At 44.6% G+C, this 23,899-nt stretch overlaps 1 protein-coding gene across 4 annotated transcripts in view; it reads right to left on the minus strand.

Annotated features, from left to right (window-relative positions):
* Window positions 1–9,445: 9,445 nt before the first annotated feature.
* The window catches only part of LOC142730603 (protein phosphatase 1 regulatory subunit 36-like), a 46,237-nt gene continuing 31,783 nt past the window's right edge, over window positions 9,446–23,899 (minus strand). For 3 of the 4 annotated variants that reach the window (XM_075849363.1, XM_075849360.1, XM_075849361.1), the window contains 10 exons: window positions 20,193–20,257; window positions 17,855–17,971; window positions 16,699–16,836; window positions 16,424–16,506; window positions 16,194–16,263; window positions 14,821–14,919; window positions 13,875–14,015; window positions 11,972–12,014; window positions 11,678–11,853; window positions 9,446–9,958 (listed from right to left, as the gene is read on the minus strand). In XM_075849363.1, the coding sequence (XP_075705478.1) occupies window positions 9,859–9,958; window positions 11,678–11,853; window positions 11,972–12,014; window positions 13,875–14,015; window positions 14,821–14,919; window positions 16,194–16,263; window positions 16,424–16,506; window positions 16,699–16,836; window positions 17,855–17,955 (951 nt within the window). In that variant the 5' untranslated portion in view covers window positions 17,956–17,971; window positions 20,193–20,257 and the 3' untranslated portion in view covers window positions 9,446–9,858. Of the gene's footprint in view, window positions 9,959–11,677; window positions 11,854–11,971; window positions 12,015–13,874; window positions 14,016–14,820; window positions 14,920–16,193; window positions 16,264–16,423; window positions 16,507–16,698; window positions 16,837–17,854; window positions 17,972–20,192; window positions 20,258–20,622; window positions 20,727–23,899 lie in introns of those variants that run through there. The other variant, XM_075849362.1, reaches the window with a different exon arrangement.

Raw genomic sequence — 23,899 nt, forward strand, 5'->3', positions numbered from 1 at the left:
ACCTGATTTGAACCTGCATGGAGATCAAGGCGTAACGTGACTCAAATTGCGATCACAACGCCAACTGCGCAGGGATCCTGTCCCTGCGCCTCATAGGCTGCAGGCGCCTCTGTACCCTGCTACAGAGTTTCCCAACCTTTTCGGACTTGAGCCACCCCTGGAAAAAAAAAATACCAAAAATTGTTTAGAGAAAGACAGAAAATAGCTAAAAATAAGCACCACATTCTTAGGGTATGTTCACACAGCATTTTTTGTAAGGCAGAAAAAATCTGCTTTTGAATTGACAGCGTTATTTGATGGGTTTTTTTTTTCGGTTTTTTTTAAGCCGTTGAAGCGAATGCAAAAGACGCAGCAAAAAAAGCTCCAAACGAGCGCCACATCTATTTTCTTCCTACTATTAATTTCAATTGGAGGTCAGAGGTGGAAAACACTTGGAGACGATCAGCCCCCCACTCACAGTGAAATAACCATCAGCCCCTCCACTCACAGTGAAATAACCATCAGCCCCTCCACTCACAGTAAGGCTGGGTTCACACACACTATTTACGGACGTAATTCGGGCGTTTTAGCCCCAAATTACGTCCGAAAATGCGGCTCAAAAGCGCCGGCAAACATCTGCCCATTCATTTGAATGGGTCTTCTGTGCCGACGGTCATTTTTTTTACGCGCCGCTGTCAAAAGGCGGCGCATAAAAAAGACGCGTCAAAGAAGTGCCTGTTACTTCTTGAGACGTAATTGGAGCCGTTTTCCCTTGACTCCATGGAAAAACAGCTCCAATTACGTCCGTAATGGACGCAGCGAAAAGCGCCTGCACATGCCATTACGGCTGAAATTCCGGAGCTGTTTTCTCCTGAAAACAGCTCCGTAATTTCATCCGTAACGGAGGCTGCCGTGTGAACATACCCTAAAATGACCATCAGCCCGTCCACTCACAGTAAAATGACCATCAGCCCCCCACTCACAGTAAAATGACCATCAGCTCCCCACTCACAGTAAAACGACCATCAGCCCCCCACTCACAGTAAAATGACCATCAGCCCCCCACTCACAGTAAAATGAAAATCAGCCCGCCACTCACAGATGCCCCCTGTAGATAGTACCACACAGCCCCCTGTAGAAAGTGTCACACAGCCCCCTTGTAGGTCGTGCCACACAGCCCCCTTGTAGGTCGTGCCACACAGCCCCCTTGCTGCACAGCCCCCTTGTAGGTAGTGCCACACAGCCCCCTGTAGGTAGTGCCACGCAGCCCCCTGTAGGTAGTGCCACACAGCCCTCTTGTAGGTAGTGCCACACAGCCCTTTTGTAGTTCGTGCCACACAGCCCCCTTGTAGGTAGTGCCACACAGCCCCTTTGTAGGTAGTGCCACACAGCCCCCTGTAGGTAGTGCCACACAGCCCCCTTGTAGGTAGTGCCACACAGCCCATTTGTAGGTAGTAGGGATGTCACGATACCTGAATTTGGACTTCGATACCGATACTTCGTGTAGTATTGCGATTTCGATACCAAAACGATACTTTGCCAACAGTAATAAAAAAAAGTTCTTCCATTTTCTGATGTGAGGCGCGAGGTGTGATGCTGAATTTAACCTCCATTTGCCTCACATTAATAGTAATTAACCCAATCATGTTTCTCAGTCATAATGGGTTAATGTGTGAGGTACATGATGGGGTTAATTACTATTAATGTGAGGCACATGGAGGTTAAATTCATCACACCTCGTGCCCCACATTAATAAGTGAAAGAAGTTTTTTTTAACATATTTTTTACAGCGTACACATCATAAATGACGCAAAAAAATTGTTGTGCAGGTTATTACGGCTGCGCCAATACCGAATGTGTGTATATTTTATGTATTGAGACTTATTTTAATGCTTATTGTAAAAAAGGCGTATGTGTATTTTTTTAAATGTAACATTACTTTATGTTTTTACTTTATTTTTAAACTTTAATATACTGGCATATATCAGATATATGCCAGTACATTAGCCTGTGGACGGATAGCACACAGGCAGTTGTTAGGACATACCTCAGTATGCCCTAACAACAGGAAATATGGTAGGACAGCCCTGGGGTCCTTCAATAGACCCTGGGCTGTCTGCCCATATATGGTATGGCCCTCGATCGCGTCACAGGAATTCCCTGTGACGCGATCCAGGGGCATTCCCCCCTCCTCACTTTCCTCTGAATGCTGCAGTCAGCTTTGATCGCAGCATTCAGGAGAATAGCGGCGGAGATGAGCGGTTTCTCTGATCTCCGCCGTTATAGAGCGGGGCTGCGGCTGTGTAATACAGTCATTGCCCCGCTCCTGACATTAAGTGCACGCGCGGTCAGCATGAGGTGAGCAGTGCGGCCGCCATGTTCTGTTTTCAGTGCCGCCGCTCATTAGTGCAGTGCTGGCCGCATCGCATCATCCTCGCGGCGCGCACTTGTCAAGACTCAGGAGCGGGGCAATGGCTGTATTACACAGCCGCAGCCCCGCTCTCATTCATCATGCATTACTATACTTAGCTGTGTGGCTCGAACCATTTGGGGATGCACAGTATCGAAACAGTATCGAAGTTTCGATGCATTGTGCACCCCTAGTAATTAGTGCCACAAATCCCCCCCTTGCCGCACAGCCCCCTTGTAGGTAGTGCCACACAGCCCCCATGTAGGTAGCACTCCCTTCCTGTAGATAGCGCCACTGTAGCTCCCTGTGGCTGGGGATTCCGCTCCTTGACGGAGTGCTTGATGCCTCTGTACATATTTGAACAGTGACATCGGGCAACTAACTCCTGAAGCGGAATCCCTGTCCTCAGCATTGCCGACGCTGTGACCGGGGATTCCACTCCAGGAGAAGCCCCTGACGTCTCTGTCCATTTAGTCGGGGGGGGGGGGGGCTATCTACAGGGGTTCTGCAAAAAATCTCTTCCTCACATCTACTTCGCGCTGTGAGGAGGAGAGAAAGCACGTCCGTGGCAGTTGTCCAGAGGGGTGTCGCGGCACCCCTGGAGGGTTCTCATGGGAACCTCATGTTGGGAACCACCAGCCTAGTAGATCGCAGAGCAGTGAGATACCTCCCTGCTCCGCTATAGTGTTCAATAGTATCTGCGTCTTTAGCAGGGCCGTATTTACAACTCACGCTGCCCTAGGCACTAAGCCTGACTATACCCCCATTACAGGCCTATTTAGTTTAGCCAATTATCATCATGATTCGCCAGTTTCTGACCAATTATAATGGTATTTGGTCAGTGTTCACAAAGGAGAAGATCAATGAAAAAAAGGGTAATACACCCGGCCGTAGTCATAGCGATGCGTATTCTGTTCTGAGTGTAGCCCGGCCTCCAGGGATGACGATGCATCCCATGTGACAGCTGCAGCCAATCAAAGCCTGCAGCGGTCACATGGACTACAGCGTCATCGCAGGAGGTCGGGCTACGCTCAGAGAGAGAGAGGGACTACGGCCGGGAGTATTAGCTTTTTTTTTAATTTATTTCTGCAGTCTTTCCGCCAAAAAAACTACACCAAAATTTGGTGCTGTTTTTCAGGTGAAATTCCCTGCGGTTCTCAGGACGTATACACTGTGTGGTTTTACGTATCCGCCCTGTGTGTTCCTACCCTTATAATCAAGTTGCTCTTCCCACAAATATTATCTCTAAGGGCTTATTCAGACGAACGGGATATATGTCCGTGCAACGCGCGGGATTTTCACACGCGTGGCACGGACTTATATTAGTCTATGGGGCCGTGCAGACATGTGCGTGATTTTTACTCAGCGTGTGTCCGCTGCGCAAAAGTCACGACATGTCCGTTCTTTGAGCGTTTTCTGCGCATCACGCACCCATTGAAGTCAAAACCACGCATGCCACACGGAAGCACTAACGTGCGAACAGCTTGATTCGCGCAACAGCAGTCAAAAGGATGAATGAAAACAGAAAAGCACCACGTGCTTTTCTGTTTACAAACATCCAAATGGAGTGTCATAATGATGGCGGCTGCGCGAAAACCACGCAGCCGCGCATCATATGCTGCTGCCGCACGGAGCTGTCAAGTGCCTTTTGCGCACGCAAAACATTGCATTTTTTGCAAGCGCAAAAAGCACACGCTCGTGTGAATCCAGCCTAAGGCTTTATTCAGACGAACGGGAAAAACGTCCGTGCAACGCGCGTGATTTGCACGCGCAATGCATGGACCTATATTAGTCTATGGGGCCGTGCGGACATGTGCGGGATTTTTACTCAGTGTGAGTCCGCTGAAAAAAAGTCACAACGTGTCCGTTCTTTGGGCGTCTTTCGCGCATCACGCATTCATTGAAGTCAATGGGTGCGTGAAAACCACGCATGCCGCACGGAAGCGCTTCCCTGCGAACTGCGTGATTCGCGCAAGAGCTGTCAAACTCTGAATGTAAACAGAAAAGCACCACGTGCTTTTCTGTTTACAAACATGCAAACGGAGTGTCTTTGAGATGAGCGAACCCGGACAACCGAACCGAACTTCACCGGGTTCTCTATGGGAGCACCGGAAAAAGCAGAACACTGCACTCGGCTATCTCCGGCGCTCCCATAGAGAATGAATGGAGCGGCAGTGCGCATGGGAATGTAACCGGAATACCCCTTAACGAGGTATTTGACAGCCGCTCCTACATAGTGCCAGCGCGGTTGTTGGCCGCGTTGCGACAGTGTGAGGGCCGCTCCGTGTGGCCGTACCCTAAAGAATCCTTTCTCCCCATACAGAACGCTAAGTTCCCCTCCCCATGATTCATAATAAGCTCCTACACCACAAAATAAACTATACAGAAGTCCCCCTCCCCACAAAATACATGTATAAAGAATCCCCCCACTCCTATAGCATTTAGGGCAATGTCCCCTCACCTTCAAAATCGATCTGTAAAAAATACACACTTAAATCACCTATAACCTAGTCTCCCCTCCCCCACAAAATCGATCTTTTAAAAAAACAAACAAAAAAAACATCCTGTTACACATCACTTAACCCCTTCCCTCTTTCCTCCTCCCTCACACAGCACACAAATAAACATAGATTAAGCTAAAGCCTCTGCTCTTACCTGACACTGGAGCTCCGTGGAGGAGTCTTCTCTGTGGCAGCAGCACAGCAGGAAGGAGCTGCGTGAGGCTCTGAGTGACACTGCAGTACAGGCTGTGCCGATTGGTGGAGCAGACAGAAGCACCTGCTGCTGCTCCTCCAATCAGCGCTCACTTCACAAGCCCTAATTGAAAGGGGGGCACGGCAAACTGCCGCGACTTGCCTTTGGTAGAAAAAAAACAGGCCCCTGCAATGGGGCCCGTTTTTTTCACCACAGAATGTCATGAGCTGCGGGCCCCCCTTTCAATTAGGTTTGGCCAGGCCTCTCACATCAGTACCCCTAATACCCCCCCTGATGGCGGCCCTGGGTAGCATGGGGGTCGTCAAACACCGCCGCCCGTGCGACCGATCGCGCATGCGCACCGGCGACCGCCTGGAACCGCGCACCGAATTTTGAGGCAGATTTTGACCTGCCAACACTATCTTGCCGCGTTTTTTGCCCGCGGCGATTGAGGACAGCAGACAAAAAACGCAGCGAAAAATGCATTTTCTGCCTCCCATTGATTTCAATGGGAGGTCAGAGGCGGAACCGCGGCAAGAAAGGACGTGCTGCTTTTTTCCGCGACTGGCTCCCATTGATTTCAGATTAAATCAATGGGAGGCGGTTTTGGACGTTTTTTGGTGCTGATTCTGATGCAGTGTCCGAGTCAATATCAAGGCCCAAAAACTCTGTGAACTGGGCCTTATTGTTAGGGCTTATTCAGACGAACGTGTAATACATCCGTGCAACGCGCGTGATTTTCACGCGCCTCGCACGGACCTATGTTACTCTATGGGGCAGTGCAGACTGTCAGTGATTTTCACGCAGCGTGAGTCCGCTGCGTAAAACTCACGACATGTCCGATATTTGTGCATTGTTTGCGTTGAGTTCGTGAGGCATGTCCACTGCGGGAATCCTGCAGGGAGAAAAAAAGTTTAGACTTACCCCGGCCGTAGTTTAGGTGACGCATCTCTCTCTTCTGAACGTAGCCCCGCCTCCTGGGATGATGCTGTAGACCATGTGACCGCTGCAGCAGTCACATGGGATGAAACGTCATGACAGGAGGCCGAGCTGCGCTAAGAATAGAGGATCGCGTCACCAGGACTACGGCCGGGGCAAGTCTAAACTTTTTTATCAATTTAAAAAAGTACCTTTTTTTGTTCTCATGTGTGATTTTTGCAGCAGAACCGCAGCATTTCCGCAACAGAGGAGCAGCGATTCCACAGAATAAATTGACACGCTGCGGCTTAAAAAGCCACACTGCAGGTCCATTTTTTTTGCAGCGTGCGGATGAGATTTTTTCAAATCTCACCCGCTCTGCTGCGACTGTGATACGCTGCAGATTTTCCACAATAAAATGTGTTGCATAAAATCCGCAGCGTTCATGCCTAGTGTGTTCCTACCCTAAGGCCGGATTCACACGAGCGTGTGCTTTTTGCGCGCGCAAAAAAACGTGGCGTTTTGTGCATGCAAAAGGTTCATAACAGCTCCGTGTGGCAGCAGCGTATGATGCGTGGCTGTGTGATTTTCGCGCAGCCGCCATCATTATGACACTCTGTTTGTATGTTTGTAGCACGTGGTGCTTTTCTGTTTTCATTCATAGTTTATACGGCTGCGGAAGTTTTGGGCGGGATTTTCATGCACCCATTGACTTCAATGGGTGCGTGATGCGCGAACAATGCACAAATATTGGACATGTCGTGAGTTTTACGCAGCGGACACACGCTGCGTGAAAATCACTGACAGTCTGCACGGCCCCATAGAGTAACATAGGTCCGTGCCAGGCGCGTGAAAATCACACGCGTTGCACGGACGTATTACACGTTCGTTTGAATAAGCCCTAACAATAAGGCCCAGTTCACAGAGTTTTTGGGCCTTGATATTGACTCGGACACTGCGTCAGAATCAGCACCAAACAACTTCCAAAACCGCCTCCCATTGACTTAATCTGAAATCAATGGGAGCCAGTCGCGGAAAAAAGGAAAAGCAGCACATCCTTTCTTGCCGCGGTTCCGTCTCTGATCTCCCATCTAAATCAATGGGAGGCAGAAAATGCATTTTTCGCTGCGTTTTTGTCTGCTGTCCTCAATCGCCGCGGGCAAAAAACGCAGCAAAAAAAGCGGCAAGATAGTGTGGGCAGGTCAAAATCTGCCTCAAAATTCTGTAAGGAATTTTGAGGCAGAATTTTTTCTGCCTGCAAAATACTCTGTGTGAACAGGGCCATACTTAAACAGCACTTTCAGACACTTTACTCACTGTGTCTGAAGAGCTGCTCCCACTCCAGTCCTCTTCAGGCGATGTCTTCGGTCCAGACGTCCAGTCCTTCACCTCCAGCCAGGCTCCAGGTAAGTTGTGTCCATGTGTGTGTTCGCGGGTGCGCGCGCTTTGTTCGCGGGTGCGCGCTTCTGTGATTTTGCGGGTGCGCGCGCGGGCGGTCTCAAGTGCGGGCTTTCGTGGGTGCGTGCTCGCGGACGCTCGCGAGTGCGCACGCGCGGGAGTTTCTTTGTGCACGCGAGGGCAGTTCGACGGCCCCCATGACGAGAGGGGGGCCCGCAGCTCACGACATTCTGTGGTGAAAAAAACGGGCCCATTGCAGGGGCCCGTTTTTTTCTACCAATGGCAAATCGCGCCAGTTGCCGGGCCCCCCTTTCAATTAGGTTTGGCCGGGCCCCTCACACCAGTACCCCTAATACCCCCCTGATGGCGGCCCTGGCCTTGTGGATATGTTGTATTACATTTTGAATCTTGTTGGCAGCACATCTCCTATTTACACAGGTAGATGTGCTGCCGGGAAGCGACCATTTTTCTTGCCGCGTAAAGGATGCAATCAGCTGACAAACAATTGCTTTTACTACTATACAGGGTAATTCAGATTTATCAATCATTCCAGAAAAGGCCAAACAATGTCCCTGGCGTATATATATGGCGCATGTCAGGAAGGGTTTAAAAACCCTAACAACAACTTCACCCCTGCGGCAGGTATAGAATAGTTGGCAAGGGTAAACTCAGAAGTTGTAGTCATATTGCAGTTATTGCCATGATTTTCACTGAAGCACTGCCCACCTACAGCATTTTGCAGCAATTTACCACCCAAATCAGTCAGGTCATGGGAATAATCACAGCAGCAGGGAAGAAATGTGCTGATCTTATGAAAGAGTGACTTCAATGGCCAAAAAGCAATTGAATTGTGCTTAAAGTTGGATGATATTAGCCGACTGGTGACAATGTCAGCGTAGCCAGTAGATTGCTGGAAATGTGTGCGCTGCTGTATAAGTGGTGACATAACCTACTCTATTAGGGTGATGGAGACACGGTCTGCTCTGATGGTGGGGTGGTAACAAAGTCTGCTCCGCTGGTGGAAGGGTGACTTAGCCTACTTTGCTGGTAGAGAGTTGACCAATTTATTTTCTCAAATAATATTTATAAGTCCATTTTCAGTAAAAAAATGTATATCCACTATCAAAAGTCATATCCGATACTATTTGTAAAATCCAATAAAAAGTCCATATCCAGTAAAAAAAAAATGTCATGTTTGTCTAATGTCCATATCCAGTATAAATATGTGTTTGCCCCTGTGGCTCACTAGGTGTGATTCTCTGAGATCTTCCTTCTTCTCACCAGGTTCTTTAGGTGTCAAATACTGGAATAGAATATCCTCATTAGCGCTCCTATTAGGCCAAGACTGGAGAAAGTCTAAAATCTTTAAAGAGAACCTTTCACCTGCCCATACATGTGAATATGAGTGCAGAAGGTAATAGGCAGGGCTGCACAAACCTTCTCTTACTTTACGTTTTTTTTTCTATCCTCCTCCGTTATTTAGATATCGGTGCCGTTATATTTGGCGCCCAATATGTAAACAACCCCCTGAACAGTCAATGGGGTGTGTTACTTATCACTGTGATACTGTCCAATCAGCTATGGACAGTGTCACAGCGGCTTCCCCCATTGTTTGACAAAAGCCGCCGCCACGTAGCAGAAGTTGAGACGAAGAATGTGAATTCTTCTGCTTCTGTGATGTGGCGGTGGGAGTATTGTCGGCAGCGACTTCGTAGCTTTGCGCACATGCGTGCGAGCACGCACTTTCTCACTCATCAGTTCTAGGCAGACAAGGACGACTTGACTTTGTGATCTCGCTGCCGATGATACTCCTGCGATTATTGGCATGATTTTCACTAAAGCGCTGCCCAACTGCGGCATTTTGCTGCAATTGTTGAAGAAAACACCGAAAAAAATTATAATATGACTGCAATGTGTGAACACACCCGAATCAGTCAGGTCATGGGGATAATCACAGCAGCAGGGGAGAAATGTACTGATCTTGTGAAAGAGTAAATTCAATGGCCAAAAGCAAACTAAGATAAATAATTAGACACACAAATTGAATTGTGCTTAAAGTTGGATGTTATTAGCCGACTGGTGACAATGTCAGCGTAGCCAGTAGACTGTTGGAAATGCGTCGCTACTGGTGTGATGGTGACATAGCCGCTTTATTGGTGTGATGGATGCACAGTTTGCTCTGCTGGTGGTATTATAACACAGTCTGCTCTGCTGGTGGAGGGTTGGCTTAGATTGCTCTGCTGGTGGTGATGACCCAAATCATAGTTGAAATTCCATATTCAGTAAAAAGTCATATCCGGTAGTATAAGTCATATCCGGTAGTATAAGTCATATCCAGTAGTATAAGTCATATCCGATTGTAATTGTCAAATCCGGTAAAAAGTCCATGTCTAGTAAATCTTGTCATGTCCATATAAAATCCATGTCCGGTAGTAATAGTCATTTGCCTCTGTGGCTCACTAGGTGCGATTCTCTGAGATCTTCTTCTTCCAACCAGGTTTTTTAGTTGTTAAATCCTGTAGGTTGAACATCCTCGATGGCGCTCCTGTTATGCCGAGACTGGAGACAGAAGAGAAAAGAGTATGAGGTGAAGAGCTCGTATCTGCTTTCACATGCTTGGCACATACACAATCCATATGTGGGATATTACTTTTATACCCGAACCTATCACTGTCTTGCATAACCCCCCCCCCCCCCACCCACACAATTCTGATAAAGAAAAAAGGGAGAGCACTTTGCAGTTTGTTTAATGTCCCATGGCAAGTCTCTTAAAATGTGGCCCCTCCTAGTAACTACCATATTTATATATGAATACAGTGCCACATAGTACCTGGACAGAGAGTGCTGCACAGTGCCCAGATTAAATAGGAAACAACTGACCAGATAGTGCCCATCAAGTCCACACACTGCAGCTAGTACATAAAGTGCCAAGTTAGGGCTATGTCTTCTATTTTGCCAAAACATAGTGCCTCATAAAGCCAAACAGTACCCACACAGTGTCATACTTGCTTACACAGTTCAAAATACTGCCCAAACTGCCATACTGTGCCCACATAATTATGCAATGCCTATGTAGCACCGTAATGGGCCCAAATGGTGCCACCATCATACCAGTATCAACAGTGTTATACTAGCCTACATAATCAAACCTTGCCCGCATAGTGGAAAACCGTTCCGAGATGCCATACTTATTCACATATTCTGATAGTGCCCAAATAGCGCCAAACAATGCCCACTCTGTGGAAAAGGCAAGGGGACTCCCGGGACAACATTAAAATCTAGGACTGCATAGATGGGATCTCATACTGCGAAACATGATGGCACAAGGCCCAAATTCATACATTAATATAACAGAATTAAAGACACCAGACAAAATATGTGGATAAAAAAGGCCGCAATGTTTTTATTAAGGGTTACCAAAAGATATTGATACTTGAATCAATAAGATAAATACTTGAACCAAATAAATAATTAAAACCATTATAAATTAAAAATCACAATAATAATAATAAACCAGTTTAAAACTCAATCCACCCAGCAATAGCTGGAAGACAAAAACCCCACCAATAAGACATTGCGACAAGCAGAAATGAAATAAAGGGAGGGAGAGTGGGGACCCTGGTCCTAGGAAATCTGGAACTGACAGCAACAGCGGGAAAGCTGGGTTTTTTTAAAGCAAAATCTTCCCGCCTTCAGACTGAACGGCCAATCAGCGACAAAGTCCAGGTGCTGGGCAGAAGAATAGAAGCTTCCAAGAATCTCCCCAGTAATTAGACAACCAATCAGCGACAGTAACCTGGTGCTGGGCAGAATATCAGAATCTTCTGGAAAAGGTAGGTAAGTACCAACTGCAAGTTATAAGGGAAAAGAAGGGGGGGGGGGGCACCAAACCACCTAACAAAAATATAATAATTAAATGAACCAGCAATAAATTCGTAACATGAATGCCCCTATGCCATCATGTGTCCCACAAGCAATACTGCTCTGGGGGGGCCCTATCATTCTTCTTGATGCCTTTTGCACACACTTCCTGATGGTGGAACATGTATGGAGAACTCTCCATGGCAATGGCCAGTGCGGAGAGGTGGATTTCATACCGCTCGCTGGCGGTGCTGTGTATAGGAATCCTTCTGATTTTTCTGAGTCAAAACAAATCTTTTTGTCATAAATTCAATATAAGTGTGACTGCTACCTCTGCACCCCCTATTGCTACGACCCTGTCTATTCACTAGAGCTAGGACTATTTCTTGACCAATGTTCAGCAATAATGTGTTGTACCTCTCTTCTGCAGATGGTGTTGTCTTCTTCCTATATTCAAACAGGTTCCTCATTGGTTCCAGTTTGGTGTGGGAAAGTACTGTCCAGAATATCCTGTGCAGCTCCTTCTCTATAGACTCCAGCTTTTTACGCTTCAGAGTCACCCAAGCCACTTTGACACTGAAGCTGTATAAACACTGCAAAGAAACAAACACACCCGATGTAAGAAATAAGGAAAGCGCCAGCGCCTTGTCCCCAGCAGAACGTGACGACCTCAGTTCAACATATCTTAGAATATAAATTCAATGCCGTTACCTCAAAGAATCTGCGGAGCCTCCTTGTAGCTGATGCTTTGCTCCTGGAACACGAAGACAGGAAAAATACAATGAGCTCTGAGTTTTGAGGTATGACCAGAAACATGTGTGACCCATAGCAACACTGCAAGGGGCAGAGCGCCCATGAGGACATTACGGCAGCCAGTGACAGCATGACATTGACAGATACAGGCACATAAATACAGACACACAGGCACATAATTACACAGACAGGAACATATACAAATTCATTAAAGGCACAAATATACAAGCACAAAGATACATTCACATTCAGACCCATATACACCCACACAGGCACATATATACACTGTACGGATAATGTAGTATATGTTACCTGCAGTCCTATGTAATACTACAGATAACACAGTGATAACTCTCTGAGTACAGATAATGTAGTATAGGTTACCTGCAGTCCTATGTAATACCACCGATAACACAGTAATAACTCTCTGAATACAGATAATGTAGTAGATGTTACTTGCAGTCCTATGTAACACAACAGATAACACAGTAATAACTCTCTGAGTACAGATAATGTAGTAGATGTTAACTGCAGTCCTATGTAACACCACAGATAACACACTCTGATAACTATACCCACACATATATAAAAACACACAGAGGCATACATATATACACACCAACAGAAACATATATACACATACTGGAACATATACACACACAAACACAGAGACACATATACACACATAGACAATTACCATCTCTCCTTGCTGACAGGCTGTAATGTCCGTGGCTGCGGGCTGTCAGCTCCAGTCCCCTCCTGACAGCCGCAGCCACAAGTCAGCAAGCGCTGGCCCCAGCCTCCTCCTCAGGAGACGCCAGTGCTCGCATTCACTCACCTCAGCCGGATCCCGTAGAGTGCACACGCACGCTCGTGCCCGCTCTTAAAGGGGCAGCGTGCGCACCGGACCTTTTGACGAACTTTAACCCGTGTGTACCCTGGACTATAAGAGGGGTCCAGCCCCCTGCTTCGATGCCTGAGCGCTGTTGTTGTTCCCCAGTTTGTCTATGTGATGGCCTCCTAGTGTGTTACCTTTTCCTGTACCTGTTCCAGTTCCTGTACTTGTTCCTGTTCCTGTCCCTAGCATTTCAAACCACCCTGGTCGAGCACTGTGCTGTGCCAAAGTCGTGTTGTGCTGTATCCATGTCTGACCTGCTTCACCTCGCCTGACGTCTGACACTGCTGCCTATTCCTAGCCGAGCCTGCCTTGCTGCTGTCTGAGCTGCCACAGGTACCTATACGAACTATAGACATTCACCTGCACTCTGTAGGCCAGCTGCCTTACCGCCTAGGAGGTACGGCCCAGTAAGTCCACAGACCCTTCGTGACACAGACTCACAGGCTTCTTGCAGGATGGGCTGTGGGCGGAGCTTCCTCCTCTGCTCTTGTTTCCTTCATGTGTAAGGAGGAGCAGAGGATAGAGCAGAGGCAGAACCCAGTGGCGCCCCCTGCATGCTGGGACGGTGTAGCACCCTGTGCACTTGCACAGGTTGCACACCCCTAAGGCCGGCCCTGATTACAGGCCATCATAATTGGCAGCCTGTGTTTTATGGGTAAATGTAACAAATTTGAAATTCTTCACAGCTGTGCAAGATTTTTTTTATTGGGTCCCGGTACTCCCCCCCCCCCCCTCTTGTATAGGGAACAGTTCTGATATTAACATTATTACTATTCTATAGTCTAATCATTAGAGTGTCTTCACACAGTGCTGTTTTGCATAGTTTTTTTGCCAGGTGGCCGAAAAATGTGTTTTTTGTCCACGCAGTAAGAAAACGTAGCAAAACCGCACTGTGTGAATATATTCCTAAATGGCAAAACATAAGACACCACATTTTGAATAAATTCTCAAAAGATAACATACTTTTCAAATGCCATGTGGTGCTGCTCCTTTATTTCTTGTCCAATATTAAGGGCAGAGTATCTGACAGTGAGATGTCTCAGTGCTGCTTCCGATCTCTTCTCCAGATCTGACTTCTCTGCCAGTTTTTCTGGAGGTCTCCGCCTCCGAGAAACACAAACAAGCAGCATTGTAAGAAAAGCCTTTATAGAGGGGGTGAGGATCCATCCCAGCATTATGGATAATAGGATCTCTTCCCCTTTTTTTTTTGGTGACATTTTCAAATAATTCAGCTCTACATGACCAGATTTTTGGGATAAGTTCACACGTAGAAGATTTCTGCAGCAAATCTGCTGACAATTGTAGGGAAATCTGCAGTGGCAAATCCGCACCAAATCATGTGGATCTCCCTGCTGTGGGTGTCCAATGCTACTACAATTACTTCCCCTGGCGCTCCCTTGGCAACGCTTTTCTGCCGGTCTTTGTAGACCCTCCTTCCAGAGTTGTCACATGTGACTGCCGCAGCCTGTGATTGGCTGCAGCAGTTACGTGTCGTCACGACACGTCATCGCTAGAGGCCGGATGTACACAGACCAACGGGGACAGGAAAGCATTACTACAGGAGATGAAAATATATAATTTTTTAACATATTGAACTATCTAAACTTGCACATTTTGCTGCGAATCCACAGGTAATCCACAGCAACATGTGCAACACTAGGATTTACTTGCGAATTTCTTCTTCCCCATTGAATTTAATCGGGTAAACAGCAACAAACATGTGCACTTCCACAGCAGAAGTTGACATGCTGCACATTTATAAATAAGCATCGAAAATCAATTTCTGTGCAGAAAATTTCAGCAGCATGTAGATCAGATTTCTAAAAAATCTCATCTACTTTGCTGCTAATGCAAATCCGGACAGAAAATCTTCAACAACCTGTTACTTGTGAACGTGACAAACACTTACGGCAGTAGAGATTTTGGCCTTTTGTCTTGTGATTGCTTCATTAGAAAACAATACATGTAATAATTCACAGCCACTAGGAAATCATCAAGTTCCTTGGATCTAAATAAAAATTAAAATAGTTGATGTAAGACACTAAATATGAAGAACCTAATTTTTGAGAACCAGTGATGACAGAAAGAGGAGGTTTTGTCCATAGTAACCAATCAGGATGGTCTTTGGTATGGGAAGTCAGATGTCGCCCCTCTACAACACAGTCAGTCAACCATCGGTCACTGCAGATTTCACCGTCAACCCTAAATCAGAATTACAACAATTGTTTCTGTCCCATTACCGCCCCTCACCAGCCATACAGTCCAAGGAACAGTGGAAAAGTTATCTGGGGGTTCTGTACACACACTTCTTATTCTGAGTGAATAAAGCTGAGGTGGGAATGTCTCGGGTAGCCCATACACCAAGTAATAATATGAAGAGAAGCCTAAAACAAGACTCCACCTCATATTCTTGGATCTTTTATGTCACTGATGAGATCTGTTGAGCAAGTTATGGCTAAAAATATAGTAGAGTGAAATTTTAGACGAGTGTTCCAACAGACACTCACTGCGGGAATTTATCCAGATCCAGATCATATATATATATATATATATATATATCGGAGAGAAGTAAGAGACACATACATTGCTAGTAAGCTCAAAAATACTCCTCTGAGGTTTATTGCCAAAAACAATTACAATAATATCTTTCAAAAGGGGAATAGGCTTGATTTCAACCAATCCTTCATAAAAGGAAGCAGGGCAGGGGATGGTATAAAATAATAAACTATCAGTTACTCAACCACTGAAGTAACATTCCCTCCGGCACTATGGTCCTGTTCTCGACCGCTCCAGTCCCAGAAGCTCCTGCAGCAGTCACATGCTGTTCATCGTTCATGTGCAGCTGCAGCCAATCATTTGCCTCAGCCTTTACTAATGAGCAGCACGTGACTGCTGCAGGAGCTTCCCGGATTAAAGCGGTGAAGAACAGGACCTCAGTGCTGGGGGGGGGGGGGGGGGGTGGGGCACTGTAGAGGTTGAATACCTGCTAGTTTATTATTTTATACCATTGCCTGCCCTACTGTATTTTAAATACTCCCGGATAACTATTCTAAGGTTCTCAGGATCGCTGATCCAGGGGTGGACTTACTTTTTGTGACCTGTGTAGCTGCACAGGGGCCGAGTAGGTAAGAGGGCCTAGTAGCCATATAAAAAAAAAATCGAAGAACAAGGGGCCCAAATATTGTTCCTGCACAGGAGCCCTCTGCTGTTTGTGTCCGCCCTGCACTGATCTATAGGTCAATGAGAATAGAATATTTTGCCAGTTTTGTAGAAGCGACATACCCGAAGACGGAGGCAAAATCACATGTGAAACACAGACGTTCCTGTTCTTCCATCAAGGTTAAAGCCATTCCTGGAAGAGAATGGACAAGTAAGAGGGATCTGCTGTTTACCCAGTTAATTGATAGAAAATTAATGGGTCTTTTACGGGTTTCAGGGAAATACACTTGTCCCCTCAACAAAGTCTTGATGGAACAGACACATGGTGCATAAGTCACATGGATAATACTCACTCTTGACATCTTTCAGATTCTCCAGTTCAGGTTTCCTCTTCAATGGAAGGGTCTTTTCAGGAGATTTATCTCCTGGTCCCCATCTAACGTAAGAGTATAATAGTAAAATAATCTCTTACTGTCTCTTTAAGACTAAGTGAATTATACATAGAATGTGATTTCTCAGCTATAACACATATACACTTTTACAAGCTGCAGTATCTGATGTTACAACTCCTAATAATCCAATGTAGATTTCTGTTTGTTGCATTTATGTATGACTGTACTCAAATTACCTGCCCGACGGGGTCTCCTCAAGTGGGACTGACTTTCCCGTCATCAGGGTCTGCTTGGGGCCCATTAATTTGCTGCTGCTGCTGCTGCTGCTATTGCTGCTGAGGGGGGGCAGCTTGCTCAACTGCACATTGCTGTACCTAAAGTAACAGTATAAGAGAAGAGTTTTACAGGTATTTATAAGAGACTATATAAGCATCACCTAGATGTGGTGGTGGCGTGACACAGGGTAAGTAGGGGACTGGGTCCCAGCGGTGGGATTGGGGATCCCACCAATCTTAATCTGGCCCTGAAAAGAACCCTGAATAACCCTTGTGGTGACATTCTGCAGCTTAAAATACTTGTCCAGTATTATGTAACTAAAGCTGAATATGTTTAGGATTGCCTAAACTGTTACATCCCATCAGTTGTGTGAGTAGCACTAGTGTCAGACTAGGCTTAAAGGGGGTTTCCAGTCCCATAAAATGAATGGCCTATTCTCAGTATAGGCCATCAATATGTGATCTGTCAGGGTCCGACTCCCGGCACCCCCACCGATCAGCCGTTTTGAAGGCGCCGCAGGGCCCACTGCTCGTACTGTGAATCGGTGGAGGTGCCAGGTGTCGGATCCCTACGGATCACATATTGATGGCCTATCCTGAGGATAGTCCATCAATTTAAACCCCTTTAAGCCCTCTGAATGTAACAAGAAAGAACGTGTAAATTTTTGTTAAGGGCCTTCTACATGGGCAGATAATCGGCTGAACGAACGATCATTGCCGTGTGTAAAAATGGCAGCGATCAGCTAACAAACCAGCAAACGCTTGTTGTTGTTGGCTGATCGCATCTTTTATGCAGTCAAAAGAATCATCATTTGTTGGCAGCACATCTTCCTGTGGAAACAAGGGATGTGCTGCCGACAAAATGGAAACTGTATGGGGATGAAGTATTGTATATTGTATCAACGCTTGTTCATACCACAAGATGTTTGATTTATTTAAATGTTTTAAAAGAGCGCAGATCAACATATTATTATCAGTGCTTGTAGCCGGCAGGAAATCTGCCCGTGTAAAAGGACCTTTACTCCGCTAATCCAACTGCAGTATCTGATGATACATCTAATAATCCGCTGTAGATTTCTGTTTGTTGCATTTATGTATGACGACCTTATGTAACTACCTGTCTGACGGTTTCTCCTGAAGCCGGACTGACTTCACCGTCATCAGGGTCTCCTTGGAGCCCATGAATTTGCTGCTGCTGAGAGGGGGCATCTTTTTCATCTGCACATTGCTGTACCTAAAGTAATAGTATAAGAGGTATTTATAAGAGACTATATAAGCATCTGATGTAAGCGTTTATTGCTAGAACAGACCTATATGAACTCTGAAGTGTCTTTAAGGGTCTCGACCTGCAGACTGAGGACTATAGGCTGCCTTGTCATCCTGGTCAAGAGTACCGGCATTTTAAGTGCCCCTGACATGTCTGCTAGGGGTCATAAATGGTTAACCTAGGGAGCACTAGTGACTTATTATCTTGGAGAATAATTCCCACCATAAATGTATTGATGAAGGATGCCGGACCCTCATTACAGATTAAAGGAACTTTCTTGTACTTTCTGCCAGTGACATGTAATAAATGACATCTAATAGAAAAGTGAAATTCCTGTAATATAAAGATCATCCATACTGAGAAACCGGGACATTCCCAAGCCAACCAAGCAAATAACAAGTACCATTAACCCCTTTCCTCCACAGCCACTTCTCATTTTTTCCATTTTTGTTTTTTCCTCCCCAATTTCGAAAAGCCATACGTTTTTGATTTTCCTATCGATATAGCCGTATTAGGGCTTGTTTTTTGCGGGACGAATTGTAGGTTTTTAGGCACCATTTATTATACGATATGATGTACTGGGAAACTGGAAAAAAACGTCTTTGTGGAGTAGAAAGGGGGAAAAAAAAGACCTGTGATTCCTCCATTGCTTTTTGGGTTTCATGTTTACAGCGTTCTCCATGCAGTAAAATTGACATCTTAAATTTATTTTGCAGGTCAGTACGATTACGGCAAAACCAAAATGATATAGTTGTTTTTATGTTTTACTGCTTTTAAAAAAAAAAAACGTAATTGTTAAAAATAAAAAAAAATTGTGTCACCATATTTTGAGAGCCATAACGTTTTTATCTTTCCGTCAATTGAGCAGCTAAGGCTATGTTCACACGGAGTATTTTGGGGGAGGAATATCTGCCTCAAAATTCCGTTTGGAACTTTGAGGCAGATATTCCTCTCCCTGCACGCCGATTTTCGCGGCGATTATCGCGCCGTTTTTCGCCCGCGGCCATTGAGCGCCGCAGGCATAAAACAGCGAGAAATACGCTTTCTCCTGCCTCCCATTGAAGTCAATGGGAGGTCAGAGGCGGAAGCGCCCGAAGATAGGGCATGTCGCTTCTTTTTCCCGCGAGGCAGTTTTACTGCTCGCGGGAAAAAGACGCCGGCGCCTCCCATTGAAATCAATGGGAGGCGTTCTCGGGCCGTTTTTGCCGAGTTTTGCGACGCAGTTTCCGCGTCAAAAAACTCTGCAAAATACCCCGTGTGAACATAGCCTAAAAGGGCTTGTTTTTTTGCAGGATGAGCTCCAGTTTTTGTTGGTACATAAAACCTTTTGATCAGTTTTTATTTCAATTTTTGTGGGAGATGAGATGAACAAAAAGCAGCGATTCAGTCGTTTTTGTTTTCTTGTTTTACTGCGTTCACAGTGCAGGTTAAATACTTTTACAGACGCAGCGATACCGGTTATATTATTTTTTTTTACATTGCTTTTGGAGGAAAATTGGTAAAGGGAAGTTTTTTAAACTCTTAATTTTTTTTATGTATATAAGAAAACCTTTATTTAACTTTTTTGTATTAGTCCCCCTAGAGGGCTTGAACCAGTGATGTTTGGATCGCTTCCATGATATACTGCAATGTTACTGTATTGCAGCACATTATGTTCTTTTCAGGCTCGTATTTATAGGAAAACAAAAATGGCAGATCTTGGGGCCTTCATTAGGCCCATAGGCTGATATAACAATCATTAGCACCCCGCTTTTTCATCAAGAGGGGGCAAAAAGAAATCGGAGGGGACGCCCCCTTATTCTAATGGCTTAGATGTAGCGGTTTCTATTGACCCTGGCATCTAAGGGGTTAAGCGAGCGGGATCCTGTTAGTTACTGTAAAGATTTGGGTGTAACATACAGCCATTACGCTCATTTTATGGAGTGTGCTCAGCCCGTGAGCCTGCAATACACCACCCCACCTGGCCTCCATTATAAATATACGGTGGAAGTTGGGAAGGGGTTAAAGGGGAGCTCCATCTTTGAAGACACTTTAGCTGAGACATAAATTAGAAAATTGCCTCAAAGCAAATACCTAATATAAACCTATTAACTGAATAAAAATAATAGAGAATGAGAGCTAATAATCTTTATTGAATCTTTCTACTGTCTGAAACAGAAATCCTGGAGACTGTGGAGTCTGTTCTTACCTTGAGAACTCAAGTGCCTTTTTCTCATCGTTCCAGAGAAATCCTTCCGGACAAAGTTTTCTTATCTGAAGATAAAATGAAGTTTGAACTTAAGATCTAGTCTCAGACTAAAAATCTATTTACTTGAGGGGAACCAATAATGAGGTTAGGAAGTGAAAGGGTTAAAACTAGACAATACTTGATATAATGGTAAGGAGTATAAAGTATGGTGGATCAGTGCTCAGCACTATTGCCTTACAGCACGTGTTCGTAGGAACAATTACAAGAAACATCTGCCGATGCAATCTTCATAGTTTTGCTACGGCTAATACATTTTCTGAAATAATGTAGAAATTGTGGTATAGATGAGGGTATACATGGAGCAAATGACATCATTTCCCCTGGGTTTCATGTATTACAGGGGGTGGGGCTGGAGGATTAGGTTATTTACCTTCTCCATGGTTTTGGAATAGATAAGACTGAGGAAATCACATGGAATCTTATCTTAAGAAGTCTGTTGCCAAGCAACTAGTCTATAGTGACATTCAGTGGGCGGAGCAACGGAACTGTATGTGGGTGGGGCACAGCAATCTAAACTGTAGCTATAAGTAGTGACAGGCAATGTGGGCGTGGCAAAGCATAGTAGTGCCCACAATAAACTCATGACGGGGCATACATGGAAAATATAGGACCCCAGAACACAACACTAAATGGCCTCACAAAAATCAGTTGTGTTGGTGGAGCCGGGATGTATACTAAAACATTAATCTTATTTCTAAATATTACAGTGTTACACACCCCAGAAGGACAGGCATTGCCCATGTTGTTCCACATCCACAGTTCCTTTACCTCTAGTAATATAACAACAGTAAGCATGTAGTATATATAATATATACTGCTGGATTCATGATGTGTAAACATTGCTGCCCTTATACTATGCAGACTGCTCCAATGATGTCATATACAGTAAGGATCGCCCATGCTAAACCCTAGAGACTCCATTACTCCTAATCCCAAAATAAAAAAAACATACACAGCATATCATCATAAAACATTTTTGTGGCTTATGCCAACTTTATTGACCAAAATTTAATATACAACAAAGGGGAGCCCAATATCATCACTGCACTGCACTCCAGGAGCCGGGACCCACGTGCCCCTGGCACCCCACCTCTTAATGCGGGCAAGTCCGCCTACCGTGGCCAGCCCTGTCTGCCTGCCACAGTAACCCCGCCTAGGGAGCCGCCAGTCCATATGTTGCCCTTCTGGTCGCCCCCCAGCATATGATCCTGGGTTCAAATTCCATATTATTTCAGCTATTTTATAAAACAGCTGTTTTGAAGGGACCACAGCGCTCGTACGTGCGCTGCTTCCCCTTAAATTCTTATTGCTCACTGTGAATCTTTGACATGCATCTAAATAAATACAGACCCCCGACAAGACCCGCTAAATAAATACAGACCCCAGACCAGACTTCCTTAACCCCTTAAAGGCAGCCAATTGTGAGCTTGAGGACAAAACTATTTTTTTATGTTTCTTTTTTGCATCCCGGCGCTCATAACTTTTTTTTTTTTAGTTTGACGTAGTTGTATGATACATTGTGTTTTTTTGCAGGACGTGTTATACTTTATGTTGGTGCTAGTTTTTCGTACATTTATATTATCAATACATTTATATTCATTTTCATTTTGGAAAAAATGCAGAAAAAAAAGTGTTTCCGCTTTTTATTATTTTTTTTTTATCACTGATCATTATAAATGATACCATAAATTTGTTGTGCAGGTTGTTACGTTCATGACAATACCAAATATGTGTGTATTATTTTATGTTTTGGGACTTATATTTAATAAAGTTTATTTATTGTAATAAATGTGCATTTGTGTGTATTTTTTTTTTTTACAAAGTTTTTTTATTTAACATTACATTTTTTTCATTACTTTTTAATTTTATTTTTTTAATCCCATAGGGGGATTTTTAATTTTTATTTTTGAACTGGCATTTATTTATATCTCTTTCTTTATAGTGGTTCTAAGCTCAGTTTTTCCTGATGCAAAGCTCCAAATCTCTTGCATAGACATAGATTTATAACATAATATGCTGGATACCTGCAGCCAGCTACCACTAGAAAAAGCTTAGGAGCTAACTGCGTACTGTTAGGCCTTGTTCACACAGTGCAGATTTGATGCAGATTTTGCATTTATTTCTTAAGCTAAAAACCAGAATTGGATCCAGGAGAGCAGACCCATGAGGCCTTTCTTTATACATTTCTTCTGTTCAGGTTCCATTCCTGGCTTTGGCTTAAAAAACACATGCAAAGTCTGCGTCAAATCTGCACTGTGTGGACAAGGCCTAACACATTGAACTCAATGATAATACAGTATGCAGTTAGCTCTAATGCTCCCTCTAGTGGCGGCACCAGGCTGCCAGCATGTTATGTTTAAACCTTTGTTTATGCAGGGGATTTGGAGCTCTGTATCAGAAAAGCGAAGTTGAAACCGCTATAAAGATATATTGAGAAATTAATCTGCACAGAATTTTGGACATAAAAACTACAAAATTACAAAACACAGAGATCTACTTTAAAGCATTTGGTAATGGTGTTTTTCATGTGCCAGCTATTTTAGCTCTAGTCTGCCAAAATTCTTAGTGCGTACTGTTCTAAGGAGCAGAATGCTGAGCATCATGATACTTTATTGGATGTGTAGTCCATGTCACCAGAATCAAACCAACTGGAATTTTTATGGGGGGGCAAGAGCTCATAAGACCTTTTTACAATGAAAGTGAAGAACTCCCAAAGTGAATCCGCTTCAATGCAAACTACGTGACCTGTAATTCTCTAAAAGTTCCCAGAATCCTGGAAAGTACTGAAGCTTTTAATTTTATTTCCAAAAATGGCAAGGCCGTATTTATATGCTGCAAATGGACCCCGACCAATGGTAAGGAGCCAAAACTGAAAATAAAAAACGGGAGGGGTTTATTAATAATGTCATAAAATTAATAATTCTATAAGACAGTGAAAATGGTTCAAATTGCACTAAATAAATAAAAATGTCACGTATAGCTGCTGTACTTTGCATCAACATTTTGCACCAAAACAAAATGGCACACGCTGTTCATAAAATTGGTGCATTTTACCTACACCTCTTAGCCACGCCCCTTCAAGGGAGGTGCATAAAGTGTCCAAAATATATAATAAATTTGGCCTACGCCGTGTACTCCACTTTTTACGCAAGAATCCTAGGGCAATTTGTTTGGTAAATTTTACCCCACAGTCTTTTAAAAAAATGCGTCCAAACTCTAATTTAACAGAGGGAGATTCGATGTTTAGAAGCAGATAGCAGCTACAAGGAGCATCAGTCACTCTGGAGGACCCGGCATTACATGAACAGGGGAGTATAACACTTGCTGCTGGAGTCCTCCATTGTTAACTGCTGATCGCTGTAATTCCCAGCAGTTGGTCGCCCTGTAGTCAGCTTATGATTTTGGGACCCTTCTAACAAAAAGGGATTGTCCAAAATAGACAATCAGTTTATAACCATAAGATCAAGATACATTTATCTATTTTAGAGAGAGCCTGTTGGTAGAACAGGCATGTGGAAACGAGGGTATCTTTCCATTGTCCTACAAAGGCACTAATTGCTCCCACCAATCTATACCCCTAACTGCTTGTCAGGGGTGGAGGGGGCACAACATACAGTGGTGAATTATAATATGGGCGGTTTGGGCCT

Source organism: Rhinoderma darwinii, unplaced genomic scaffold, assembly GCF_050947455.1.
Source record: "Rhinoderma darwinii isolate aRhiDar2 unplaced genomic scaffold, aRhiDar2.hap1 Scaffold_76, whole genome shotgun sequence".
Taxonomy (NCBI): Eukaryota; Metazoa; Chordata; class Amphibia; order Anura; family Rhinodermatidae; genus Rhinoderma; species Rhinoderma darwinii.